Raw genomic sequence first — 13,875 nt, forward strand, 5'->3', positions numbered from 1 at the left:
ACATAACTAGGTAACTATCAAATCATTCTAAGACTCCAGAAATCAACCTGAAGACCGACAGAATGAACTCCATAACTAAAACTCTGGAGAGAAGAAGCCACATTGAGGAAGGTAGGAAGTACGGAGATGTGGTTTGGAGGAGAAATGGATCACAAGTGCTGTGGAGGGGAGGGAGCCCTGGTCACAGACAAAGGAGAGAGAGAGAGAGAAAGAGAGAGAGAGAGGAGCACACAGGGGAATGCACAAGGAAAACACTTCCCCAAAACCATTGGCTGGGAAAACATAAGGGGCTACTTTTTGTGAGTTCTTGCAATCAGTGGGGCTTGAAGAATGGAGTTTGAAAGATCAGTGGCCTTGACTGGGATTGTGCCCTGAAGATGTTGCCCTACTCCCAGAGAGAAGGCAGGCAAACTAACTGGGGCAGATGATGCAGAAACAGTGATCTGAAAAACGCCTGGAGCAGACAGTGGGGAAATTATTCACTCTTCTCAGTGTGCTTCCCTGAGAGGCAGATATCATGGAGATGCCTCTCTGAGGACAAAGGAGCTGGTTGGAACCATTTCCCTTCCCTGCCCCTCATCTTGAACACAGAGCCACCTGCAGGAAGCAAAGTAGCACCCACAGGGCTGCCTAACTGCTTACACCAAGTCCCACACCTGTGCATTCTGGTGGGACTGCCCTTCTTGATCAAGCTTGCCTCAGTGCCAGCTTAGCCAGCCCCTTCCCCAGAAGACCAGCAGAAACCCCTGCCCACACCATGTCTCCTGATCAGAGAGTTCTACAGGGCTTCGGTTCTACTGGAAGCAGTATCAGGTATTATTTAACAAGCAGACCAGAGCACATGTAGTTAAAACTCACCACACTCTGACCAAGGACCAAAGAGTGGCCACTGCAGGCAAGGAGAGCCTCTGCAGACAGCTGACCCGAAGGATAGAGCAGCCAAAACACAATAGCAGAGCTCATGCAACATGCACCACAGATACCCCGGGAAGTGACAGGCCCTGGACACTATATGACCTCTTCTTCATAAAGCCATTACTCTCAGGAGCGGGAAACTGGCTTTTCTAACACAGAGAAGAAGACAGTGAATGAAAACAGATACAAGTGACATGACTGATCGAGAATTTATAGCAACAATCATAAGTATACTCTTATGAGAAGAGAATGGAAAGACTTCAGGGAGACCCTTACCACAGAGACAAAAGAGTTAAAAAAGAAACTGTCAGAAATGAAAAATTTAATAACTGAGACTGGAAACAGGCTTGATGCAATGAACACAAAGCTGGAAGAAGTAGAGAAACAAATAAGTGATAAAGAAGACAAAATAATGGAAAGCAAGGAAGCTGAACAGAAGAGAGAAAATAGGTAAAATAGGTGATGGGGATTAAGGAGTGCACTTGTGATGAGCCCTGGGAATTGTATGGAAGCGTTGAATCACTAAATTGTACGCCTGAAACTAATATTACACAGTATGTTAACTAACTGGAATTTAAACTAAAAAAATTTGTAAATGGTTAACTTTATTATTGGGTACTATGACAAGTGCTACAAAATAAACAAAGTGAATAAATATTATGAGATGATTTTTCCTACCATTTGTGGTGATTCTATTTTTTGATCAGCCAGATTATGAATTTCAGGAGCCAAGAGTAAACTAAAAACTCCTTTAATTCCAGACCATGCTATAACAATTCCCCATCTCCAGTTATAGTCATAATTTACACGCATCAGAAGAGGGCTCACTAACACAATAGTAAGCAACCTGTGGAGAGAAAAACATTTTTTTTTAAGTCACACCTTATGTATTAATGTTATTCATGGTTGACACTACTAAAAACTAAATTTCATAGAAATTTTTTTCAGGAAAGAGAAAATAATTCAGTTTATTGATAAATTGTTCAACTTTTCTGGGATGAACCAAATCTACTGTCTAAGTTTTTCATATAATACTCAAGTCTCAAAAAACTGCTGGAAGTTTTAATATACTATTTGGATTTGGGTAGTGTATTTCTGAGAGAAATTTCTTCAAATAACGTTGACAAGCTCATCTATTCCCTGGAAGACTATGACTAGATCAGAAATGAGGCCAAGAGGACACACAGATGATGGCCAAAAAGTAATTATTATTGTAGGCACATTAATAAACTTAGCTTAATCAAATTTTTCTTGAGCTTCCATGAGAATCATAAATTAAATGTCATATAAACAATTTCAATCGGTGCCTATTTCTCTAGAGATCATTTTTCTTTTCTTTTTTTTTTTTTTTAATTTTTTTTTTCAACGTTTATTTATTTTTGGGACAGAGAGAGACAGAGCACGAACGGGGGAGGGGCAGAGAGAGAGGGAGACACAGAATCGGAAACAGGCTCCAGGCTCTGAGCCATCAGCCCAGAGCCTGACGCGGGGCTCGAACTCACGGACCGCGAGATCGTGACCTGGCTGAAGTCGGACGCTTAACCGACTGCGCCACCCAGGCGCCCCTTCTTTTTTTTTTTTTAATTTGAGAATAGTTGACCCACTATCAACATAGTGATCCAAAAACTCTATTCTTATGCTATGCTCACCACAAGTGTCTACTAATAATTTTTCTATAAGACTCTGTATCAAAAATGTAGAATCTATCTTTAGGGGATCTTCACCAAAAGAATATCAGTACTATCCCTCAAATGAGATTTCAGCAGAAATAAAACTGACATGTTCTTAGACTCAAAAAATATATTGTGTATCAATTACTCCACTGGGAATTTCACAAGACAGTTTAGAGAATTCCTATCACTGAGAAACAGAAAATCTGCTATTACCATCTATAATGAATTTGGGTAAACCCCTCGGCCTTCCATTCAAGCTTTTTGCAAAGCAATTCTTACCAAACTTTTCAGCCTTACTAAATGATCTTTCTCTGAAATACCATTGAGTCCAGCCAAAATGGAACAACTCATATCACTGCCTGATACCAAAACCAGAAAGGCAGTGTCGCAAAGGCTCTGGAGTCAATCTACCAGGGTTCAAATTTAAGCTTCTTTCACTAACCATGTAAACTTAAGTTCTTTAACCTCTCTAAGCCTCAATTTCATCCTGTAAAGTGGAGATAATAAATAATAATAATTGTACTTGCCTCAAAGGATTATTGTGAAGTTTCAATTACATGGGGCAACATTCATAGGGCTTAGAATGATATTTCGAATGTGGTCAGCACTCAAAACATGTTAGCAATAATTATGTCTTATGCAATTATGTAAGGGGCCTTAGTTTGGCACATCCTCTAAAATGTTTTTCTCAACAAGTGTCTTATGGAAAGCTGACCCATACGTTGAGGTCCCCTTAGGTTGACTCCTTCCATTAAAGCCTTTCCTCTGGGGAGGTAGAACCATAAGTTCCCACAAGATCTCTAGTACTCCCTAGCCACTTGACTTTGGGCAAGGCACTTGGCCTTTGTTGGCCAGTTTCTTCATCTATAAAATTCTCATTTCCTAGTGTTTATGAAATGAAATGAGATGCCAGATGTGCAGCTGAGTCAAACAAAGGTTCAAAAAGCCATTTATCTTTCTTCATTTTCTGTGACCAATCTCAACTTGCACATAAGCCTCCATGGTAGAAAGAAACAAATTGCATACACATCCTTCCGTGTGAGAGTGACTGAGTGGCGTGCAGTGACCTCAGAGTCAGCAAAAGCAAGGTCCCATGAGAACATCTTATAAAGTAAGCTCGTTGGCCAGGCCTGTTCTGAGTGGGAATGACAATGTTTTCAGAGACACTGTCATGAATTCTTATTGAAGACATGACCATCACGAGTGGGCAATGGTGTTCGAGAGAAAATGTGCTACTGGGGGTCAAGTTTAAACCCCAATTCTACACTTCAAGATAGGCAACTCTAGGCAACTTTTTAACCTCCCTGGGCTTCATCTGTGCAATGATGCAATAACACCTACTTCATAAGGTTGTATTAGTATTAATGGCATAATGTACATGGTAAGGGCTTAACAAATGGCTTTATCATAGCTATAGGTGATAATAAATGAGGATGAAAGTCAACAAAAATGTTAGGAGCCATTAATAAGGTCCAGTGTTGTTCAACCATTAACAAACATGTTGAAATGGCTTCCTGGATCTCATCTCCAGAGATGCAATTCAGTACATTGAGATGGCCCATGAATTTTCATCTCTATAAAGTTCATGAGTTGTGCTGATACCACAGCCCCTTCTCATTTTCCAGATGGGACCTGGAAAAGTAAACAGACTTCCCCCAATCGCATAGCAAGTTATTGTCTGGGCCTTGACAACAACATGGGTTTTCTGACTCCACATCCAAAGAGATCTTGTTGCCCTCACCAGTGGGCAATTCTTATTCTGGGCTGAAGAACCTAAGTCCAGTAAGCAAACTTTAAAATATAATTCCTACCTTACAAAATTCACTGTTGTAAATAAAATGAACATGAAAACCATACTGTGAAATCCCAAATACTTGTTTTGTCCACATCCAATTACAATGCCAAAGAAAGTATATATTAAATGTTGGTATACAGTTGAAAACATTATTAGGAACCTAGGATGAATGGAAAATAAATCATGTTTTAAGCCATGTGTTTTTAAGATAGTTGCCTTTGCACATAAAAGCATGTATCACATTCTATGATTCTTGTCTTAGCAGAGGTCCTTGCCTCCATCACTGTTGCAGTCAACATTTAAAAGTATTTTGTTGGAATTAAAATACACCTAGCTCCATATTCTCCAATACCCTCATCACACCAATGCCCATGGGCTGCCTCTCATAGGAGGATAGTAAAAGCAAGGCATAATATTAAGAATCTCCACCCCCTCTTCCGGTTGGTGATGGGGCAGTTTTGCCAAGATTAGCTGGCATCATATCAAACTGTTGGGGCTGCCGCAGCTGAACCCAGAACCACCTGGTTAACCTTGACTTTTCGATAGCTGACTGGATCACTTCAGTGCCCTCTGCAGGATTTCTCCCTTCATGATTTTCTTGAAAGTCTCTTACCTTGAAAGTCTCTCCAGTCTGCTTTCCCATCTACTGAATTCCTAAAAATCTTGTAAGGCTAATTCGAATCCTGTGTTCTTCATCCTAAGCACTCTCGTTGGAAGTGATCCTCCTTTGAATTCCTACAGTGCCAATTCTCTATACCACCATAGTTCAGAAGCAGACAAGTGACCTAGAATCCCCCTTATTGCTTCCCAAACAGCCACACACCTAGCCCCGCTCCCCAACATTCTTACTGAGCAGACTAGAACACAGTGGTTAAGGCACAGGCCTGTTCTGGTTCCGTGCGGTAACATGTCTGCATCCAAGCCAGGTTTGACTTCTACAGGCAGATGTCAAGTTCCACTTGCTCTTGGGCCTCCCTCCATTGGGACTTTCCCTTTCAGCTAACTAGGCAAGTGGGTCTGTTCCACAAACCAGTCTCCCTCGAGGTGGGTCTCAAGATCTACACTCGGAAAGAAGCATTAGGAAGCCTCATTTGGGCTGCAGATGGAAACCATGTTCTCTAACACTGCATTTCCCCAATTAAGTAGATGGTCTGATTCTCTCATTCCCAGCTCTTGATTCATCAGATTTAGAACTCAGAGAAAGGAAGGGTATGAGGGGGGCCTCTAACCCCAAAGCTTAGTTTTCTGAAATTCAGAAATGATGGAATAACTGAGTAGAAAACTTGTTCAAATGTCTCCATAGAACCTAAAAAACTGCCTTACATATAGTAGGATCCCAATAAATATATAAAATTATTCACGCTTACTAGCTTCTTACAGAAACATGCCCACCACTTAACAATGAGTGCGTTCTGAGAAGGGACTCAGTTACAAAGCCTCAAACCTAAGATACAATGTCCAGGTTACGGTAAACATTAAGAAAAGATTGGTTTTATAGGTTCAATAATAAACAATTAAATGAATCATAATGAGTAATTTATAATGATACTGACAGTATGACTGAGCTCAGGAAAATGTCCAAATTCAGACAAAAAGTGTATGTTCTGTGAACTATTTATTCCCAAGCTTCTGGATTCTAAAGACCAGTTAAGTGTCATTCACCTAACACAAAATTAGAAGAGTTACAGGTGCCAATTTTTTTTTTTTTTTTTTTTTTTTTTTTTTTTTTTTTTTTTTTTTTTTTTTTTTGCCAAGTGAAGTTATTTTTCTAAAAAAAAGTCCCATCTTCTATCACTGGGATTTCATAAAAGAATAAACATTTAAACACCAAAAATGTAGGCAAACCATAATTTCAGAACAATGGATAGTCCTCTACATTTAAAAAAACAAAAGAGAGAGAGAATCTGGGGCACCTGGGTGGCTCAGTCGGTTGAGCATCTGACTGGCTCAGGTCATGATCTCAGTTTGTGGGTTTGAGTCCCACATCGGGCTCTGTGCTGACAGCCCAGAGGCTGGAGCTTGCTGCAGATTCTGTGTCTCCCTCTCTCTCTGCCCCTCCCCTGCTCACACTCTCTCTCTCAAAAATAAATAGATATTTAAAAAAAATTTTAAAGTTTTTTAAAGAATCTTCATGGGAAAACTCAAAATTATGGCTTATTTTTCTTATTTTAACATTTGCTTTCATTCGATCCACACTAGGCTATGACTTGGTGTGAAATAACTCTGAAACAATCCTGTAATTTAGCATAGTCTCTCAGAGACAGACTAATTCATTTATCTGAAAAGACAAGCAAATGGTTTTTCCCTCCATCCAGAGATGTTCATATGACACCTTGCATTACCAAATGTAAAAGGCAAGTAAGAGTTTTGCTAGTGTTGCATCTTTCTGCTACTTTTCTTTCCCAGCTCTTCCCATATTAGGATGCTGTCTTTCATGTACCTTATGAAGGAAACAAAGGAATGCAGTCTTTTTTAAACTTCCCACAATCCAAAGTAATTTTTTTTTTATCAAAGAGTTATGTATAAAATGACCACAGCTTCTGAGCCACGGATATGTTATTCATAAAAAGAATATCAATCGATGGGAATGCAAGCTGGTGAAGCCACTCTGGAAAATAGTATGGAGGTTCCTCAAAAAAATAAAAATAGAACTACCCTACAACCCAGCAGTTGCACTACTAGGTATTTATCCAAGGGATACAGGTGTGCTGTTTCAAAGGGACACATGAACCCCAATGTTTATAGCAGCACTATCGACAACAGCCAAAGTATGGAAAGAGCCCAAATGCCCATCGATGGATGAATGGATAAAGAAGATGTGGTATACACACACACACACACACACACACACACACACACACACACACACAATGGAGTATTACTTGGCAATCAAAAAGAATGAAATCTTGCCATTTGCAACTACATGGATGGAACTAGAGGGAATTATGCTAAGTGAAATTAGTCAGAGAAAGACAAGTATCATATGACTTCACTCATATAAGGGCTTTAAGAGACAAAACAGATGAAAATAAGGGAAGGGAAATAAAAATTATATAAAAACAGGGAGGGGGATAAAGCATAAGAGACTCATAAATATGGAGAACAAACAGAAGGTTACTGGAGGAGGTGTGGGAGGGGGGATGAGCTAAATGGGTCAGGCGCATTAAGGAATCTACTCCTGAAATCATTGTTGCACTATATGCTAACTAATTTGGATGTAAATTTTAAAAAATAAAAATTTTTTAAAAATCTCAGATATAATGTTTGTCTATTTCTCCTTTAAAATTTGCCAATTTTTGCTTCATGCCGTTTGTAGTCTTTTTTGTTAAACGTGTCGATGTCAACAATTGTTGGTACCTTAAGTTCTTTCAAATATAACTGGTAATGAATTTAAAAAGAAAAAGGTGAAAAAAGTTATGAAATGTGTCCAAGAAGGCAGAACCACTTAAGCACTAAACTTCTAAGATATCTATACCAAGTATACAATAGGAGACTTACTTAGTAATTGTTAACTCAATCCTCGGTTTAAAGCTTAAGGAATCTAAATTCAGTCCTACAGTGACTAACGCAATCATTCCTGACATTCCCAAAAATTCCACTGGAGAGAAAAAAGTGAACAAAATTAGTTGCATTCAAATCTGCACACGGAGGTACTTTATCTTGAGAAGAATTGGTGAGAAACCGAAGAGTCCTATTTCTTGGAAAATTGCCTCAAGGGATTGGCCTAATCCTGTAGATTAGGGGTCAGCAAACTTTTTTGTAAAGGACCATATAGTAAATATTTAGTCTTTGTGGACCACATGGTCCCTGTTGCAACTACTCAGTTCAGTGGCTGTAGTGCAGAAGCAGCCATAGATAATATATAAATGAATGGATGCCTGATAAATAATAGAAAGAAATTTGAAGCACTTTGGAGCAAGGCAGACCTGACTGCTCTGAGAATGTGACCTCCTTTTCCTCTATTAGCACCCCTGCATCTGTAAAATGGGTTTAAGAGAATAATGCCTCATAGAGTTGTTGTGAGGATTAAATTAAATAACATGAAAATTGCTTGGCACATCTTTAAATAAAAAAAAGTATATATATGATAGTCACTATTATTATGCCATTGTTTTTATACATCCGCTTTACTGCTTAGTAGATTAATACTGTTTATTTGAAGAGGATTTTATTATTCCTTTGGTGTATCTAATCACTTCAGTCCACTTTAGATTTCTTTTTTTTTTTTTAACGTTTATTTTTGAGAGAGAGAGAATGAGCGAGGGAGGGGCCCAGAGAGACGGAGACACAGAATCTGAAGCAGGCTCCAGGCTCTGAGCTGTCAGCACAGAGCCTGACACAGGCTCAAACCCATGAACCACCAGATCATGACCTGAGTCGAAGTCGGATGCTCAACCGACTGAACCACCCAGGCGCCCCAGATTTCTTTTTACCTTCTTATCTAACTGATATAATATGAATAACAAATGACAGTAAAACCAGTAGTGCTCAGAAGTGTGCTGAAAGGGAAATTGTCTCTCAAAATCTTAGTTCCCCGTCCCATAATTAGTATTACTGTATTTTGTTTTATTTTATTTTTAAAAGTTAATTTATTTATTTTGAGAGTGAGAGAGAGAGCATGAGCAGGGGAGGGGCACAGAGAGGGAGAGAGAGAGAATCCCAAGCAAGCTCTGTGCTGACAGACCACGAGGGGCTCAATCCCACGAACCGTGAGATCATGACTTGAGCCAAAACCAACTGAGCCACCCAGGTGCTCCAGTATTACTGGATTTTAAAGGCCATCTTTCTCAGTAATAGACAGTACTTGGAGACAATGTCTGCTATGAGGAAACCAGTAAATGACGTTATTTAAAACTGATGTCATTGGGACGCCTGGGTGGCTCAGTCGGTTGAGTGACCGACTTCGGCTCAGGTCATGATCTCACAGTTTGTGAGTTCGAGCCCCACATCGGGCTCTGTGCTGACAGCTCGGAGCCTGGAGCCTGCTTCCGATTCTCTGTCTCCCTCTCTCTCTGCCCCTCCCCTGCTCATGCTCTGTCTCTCTCTCAAAAATAAATAAACATGAAAAAAATTTAAAACTGATGTCATCTTATTTCATATAATCCCAATGTTATAGGATTACATGGTATGAATGCATACATTAATATATGTATGTGTGTTTATATGTATTTTTTAAAGGCTGAGGACATATACCAAAATGTATCCATAGTCTAATTTATAACATAGGTTTATTGGTGATTTTTTTTCTTTGACTTTTCAGAATTTTTCCAAAATTCTACAATAAACATGCATTACTCTTATAATTAGGTGACATTTTTACAAAATTACAAATGCTATTATATTCAATAATATTCTAAGTGTTCTGAAGGGGGGAAAATCATGGACCATGTAATAAAGAAAGTAATTTTCATCAGCACGAACCCCAGTAGTCATATGGAACTCAATGTTTTTCTGACTCAATGGAAAAAAACTACCACAGAGAACTGACGCTGTGGACAAGTGGCTCTCTCAATCTTTGTCTCTCTCTTCCTCTCTCTGGTTTAGAAAAAGTGAAGGTCCCCCTAAAAGGAGAATCAAAGGGAAATTTTTTTTCCCTAAAAGCACCAGGATTCAAGACTGGATGTATTTCTAACTAAAATATATTTGGATGATGACAGAGGGCCTTTATAATCTAGACCAATGACTATACAAAGAGACACTGGAGAGCATCAGCACAGGCAAGAAGGAGATGCATTGTTTGTAGAGAGTTTTAAAACAATGAAACTTTAAATGTTGTCTGCTCTTTATTATCTTCATTCCCCAGAAATTGTGAATAACATCACTTGATATAATATTCCTCATGCTTAGATTAAGCCCCTCTCTTGGTACACCTCTGGCTTTTATAAAACCTACCATGTTTCATGAATTATACACTGACTCTTAAAGTGCCTTTTCTGTCCTAAATTCAAACTTTCTTCCATGGGCTGATATATGAATATTTCCAACTGCACTACCTGTGAACCAACAATGTTCCAGAAGCATTGTGCCTTTTGTGAGGCAATGTCTGTGCCATTTATTTTGTTTTTTGTTTTGTTTTGTTTTGTTTCATGGAAAAGAATGAATATTTTTATACAAGTCCAGGTTTCATGAACTGAACACAACAGAGACAAAAATGGAAATTACTGTATGTGCTCAAAGAGGTGACACTGTAACCTCAATCAGAGGCTCCCTGGGCTTTAGCCAGTTGACTGAGTGTTCATTAGCAAAGGGGAAAAAAAAAACCAAAATTAGATAACATAACAGAAATGTAACATTGGAGAGTGTGTGCATTAGAATTTTATCTGTGTTTCGCAATGGAATTTCTGGCAATGGAACTTCTCGTGATAACATGTCTACCACTGAAATAATTAAACATAAGAGTAAAGGACCACCCAAAGTGGTTTTTTAATCCCTGAAGCAGAGGAAAGTGCAATGGAGGAGGGAGAATATCGGTTTCCTGGCGCTGCTGAAAAAGAGTTCCACAAACTATCTTAAACAACAGGAATTTATTGCCTCACAAGTTCCCGAGGCCACAGGTCCAACATCAAGCCTCCCTCAGCAGTGGTTTCTCCTGAGACTGAAAGGGACAATCTAGTCCAGGCCTCCCAAGCACTGACCAGAAGCACCTCCCTCTTTCAGAAGGAAAGTGGAAGGGAACCAACGTTTGTTAGCTGCCCGAACTTGAGTTCAGTGGTGAGCTAGTAAATGTTTAAAAGCAGCTCTCTGGAGGTTTAACGAGTTTTTAAAAGTCCCTGATGGACAGTGTCTGCCAATTTCCATGGTGTAAATACTCGCAATATGACCAATTTCAACATGATGTCACCTGAACAGAGCTGTGAAAGAGATGTGTACAGTCAGCTCTCGCAAGCGGCTAAGAGCTGTCTCCAGCCTATCAGCATGAGCAAGTCATTGGACATACATTATCTTGTTAGTGCCAAGAGTACCCCTATAGGCTAGGTGTTTCTATATCACTTTTATAGATAAGGAAACTAACTAAAGCTTAGAGAGATTAAGTAATATTCCAAGGTCAGCAAACTAATAAATTGTGAAGGTGGGGGTTGAATTCAAGTCTGCCTAACTCCAAAACGCTTCAAGGACTAGTATCAGTGTATTCAACCAACATGTGTCAAATTACTTTCAGGCATATAGGAAGCACTGGGGTTGGCTGGGAGAACACAGAAAAGAGAATAAATAAAAAGATGAAAAAGAGACAGCCTCCACATCAAGGAACTCATGATCTGGTGGAAGAAATGGAAATACTAATTTTTAAAATTTTTTTCTCCAGATATTTAAGGCATCCATAAAAGTTTCACAGGGAGAAGAAAAAAAAAAAAAGAAAATTAGGAATCTGAAGGAAATGACCATTCAGTGAACGCCTTCTGTACTTTTACTGATTCAGGGCAGTAAGCAAGTCCCAGGTGGCAATCTACCTAGAGCGGAAGCAGAGCTTTTAGGTAACTGGAGATGACAAGAGTAATTAAGCTTTTGATGCTTCAGGTCTTTCATGGTTGTAAGTTGCCCCACTATGTGGGGTGAGAGCAGAAGCAGGATTTGACTGTTTCGATGCAGTTGCTATGGCTCTTGGGGACTGGTTAGCTCAATCAGGCTAGTAAAAATCCTTAATTGCCAATCCCACTGGACTAAACTAGCAAATTATTGCAGGTCTACCAGTTAGGCACTTTGACTCCTACGATTATTCTACTTTCCTGGTTCTTTTCCAGATACAGGTATACCTACCTGATTTCTCCCTCTACTCTCCTGCCTCCTAGCCTCTGGTGAGGGCCGCCATTCCTACAGGCCCCTCATTGTGAAGCCCATGGAATGAAAGGCAGCTGAGCTGCAAAGACCTCAGGAGCATCTCTCCGGGTTCTCTCATTTTAGAGATGGGTTGCTAAGGGTCAGAGCAGGAATCAGCACTGAGCTGATTCCAGGGGACTGCCAATGACTAAATGTAAGGTCAAAAGGTGGAGTTCAAAAAGAATAAGAGAGGGGTGCCTGGGTGGCTCAGGCAATTAAATGTCCAACTCTTGATTTTGGCCCAGTCATGATCTCGTGGTTGGTGGATTTGAGCCCTTAGCTGGGCTCTGCGCTGACAGTGCAGAGCCTGCTTGGGATTCTCTCTCTCTCTGCACCTCCCTTGCTTACTCTCTCTCTCAAAATAAATAAACATTTTTTAATTAAAAAAAAGAGCAAGAGAGTAATCACATAGAGAAATAATGCAAAGGGAAGGGACGTGAGGTTGAAATTAAGGAGATGTTAAGAGAGAGTAGGAAAGAGCTAGAAGTAGCAGAAGAATAACATGACAAGATGCACAGAGGGGCTGCAAAAAGGGGGAAGCAGTTAGGAAGAAGCAAATGATTCAAGATCAATGAAGAAGAAAAGTACATAAAATTCACTTTGAGGGCAGCATTTTTTTGTATTTGTTTCTGCCTTACCAACGTAGAAAGTCAGGTACACCATTGAAATGCAAAGAATGACACTAGTTAGTGTATTGCTAAAGAGGTCAGTCAATATAAACTGAATGATTCTTGCACACGAATATCCACATATTATGCTTCCAAAGATGCCCAAGCAGAGGCCCGTGATTACATGTAAGTCTAGAAAAAGAAAATAAGAAAGAACAGAAGTTGAACTGTAACTTTCGTTTCTTTCATTGATGGCAGATGGGTCTATGTGCTTTGGTTTGCTTTTGAGATTTTGAATGGGGAACTTATCCTTCAGCAAGTGGGAGTTTCAGGAAAGCCTGGTAAAACAGACTTTCTGGGGACATTTCCCTAATGGTCTGTAGCTTGAGGTTTGCTTATCCAGGAAGAGCAGACTCAAATGTCCTCAGAAGCCAGGCAAGTGAAAAGCCTGTAACAAACTAGAAAGTGAATCTCTGACCAAAAAAATCCAAATTCAAACTGTTTACACACTATATTAGGGCCAAGCAAATCGTGTCCAGGGTCCCCACCAATCTGAAGTCCATTTGTGACCCCCAGCCCAAGGGCATTTGGGAAATGGAGAAGAGAAATTTTCTGTAGTCACCAAAACTGGGGGCAACAATGGCAGTCAGCGAGCGGGTGTCAGACAATGCCAAGGTCAGTCCTAAATAACAAAGATTGTCCCACCCCAAATGCCTATAGCTCCCCATTGAGAAGCACTGCACACCCCTCTTTATCACCAATATTTCTTTCTCCTTTTAGCACCTCTCTCCTCCTAAAACTATCACATTCTGCCTTCACCCTTAGGCTCAAATCCAGGATCAAGTCCATTTTTTTTTCTTTTTTTAAGTAGGCTCCACACCAACGTGGGGCTTGAATTCATGACCCTGAGATCAAGAGTCAGATGTTCTACCCACTAAGGCACCCAGGTGCCCCTAATCAATTCTTAACATCCACTCACTGAGATCCAGATTGATCCAGGAAAGCAGTTGCTTTGAGCCAGATGATGTGTGTGTGGTGGGGAGAGAAACTAAATCATTTTTTTACCATT

General features: G+C 39.9%; 1 protein-coding gene across 1 annotated transcript in view; it reads right to left on the minus strand.

Annotated features, from left to right (window-relative positions):
- Positions 1-13,875, minus strand: part of SLC9C2 (solute carrier family 9 member C2 (putative)) — an 82,158-nt gene that overhangs the window by 51,008 nt on the left and 17,275 nt on the right. The window contains exons 6-9 of the mRNA XM_030303107.1: positions 12,837-12,998; positions 7,882-7,981; positions 4,400-4,543; positions 1,594-1,762 (exon numbers count right to left, since the gene is read on the minus strand). Coding sequence (XP_030158967.1) covers positions 1,594-1,762; positions 4,400-4,543; positions 7,882-7,981; positions 12,837-12,998 — 575 coding nt within the window. The remainder of the gene's footprint in view (positions 1-1,593; positions 1,763-4,399; positions 4,544-7,881; positions 7,982-12,836; positions 12,999-13,875) is intronic.

This window comes from Lynx canadensis, chromosome F1 (assembly GCF_007474595.2).
Source record: "Lynx canadensis isolate LIC74 chromosome F1, mLynCan4.pri.v2, whole genome shotgun sequence".
NCBI classification, from domain to species: Eukaryota; Metazoa; Chordata; class Mammalia; order Carnivora; family Felidae; genus Lynx; species Lynx canadensis.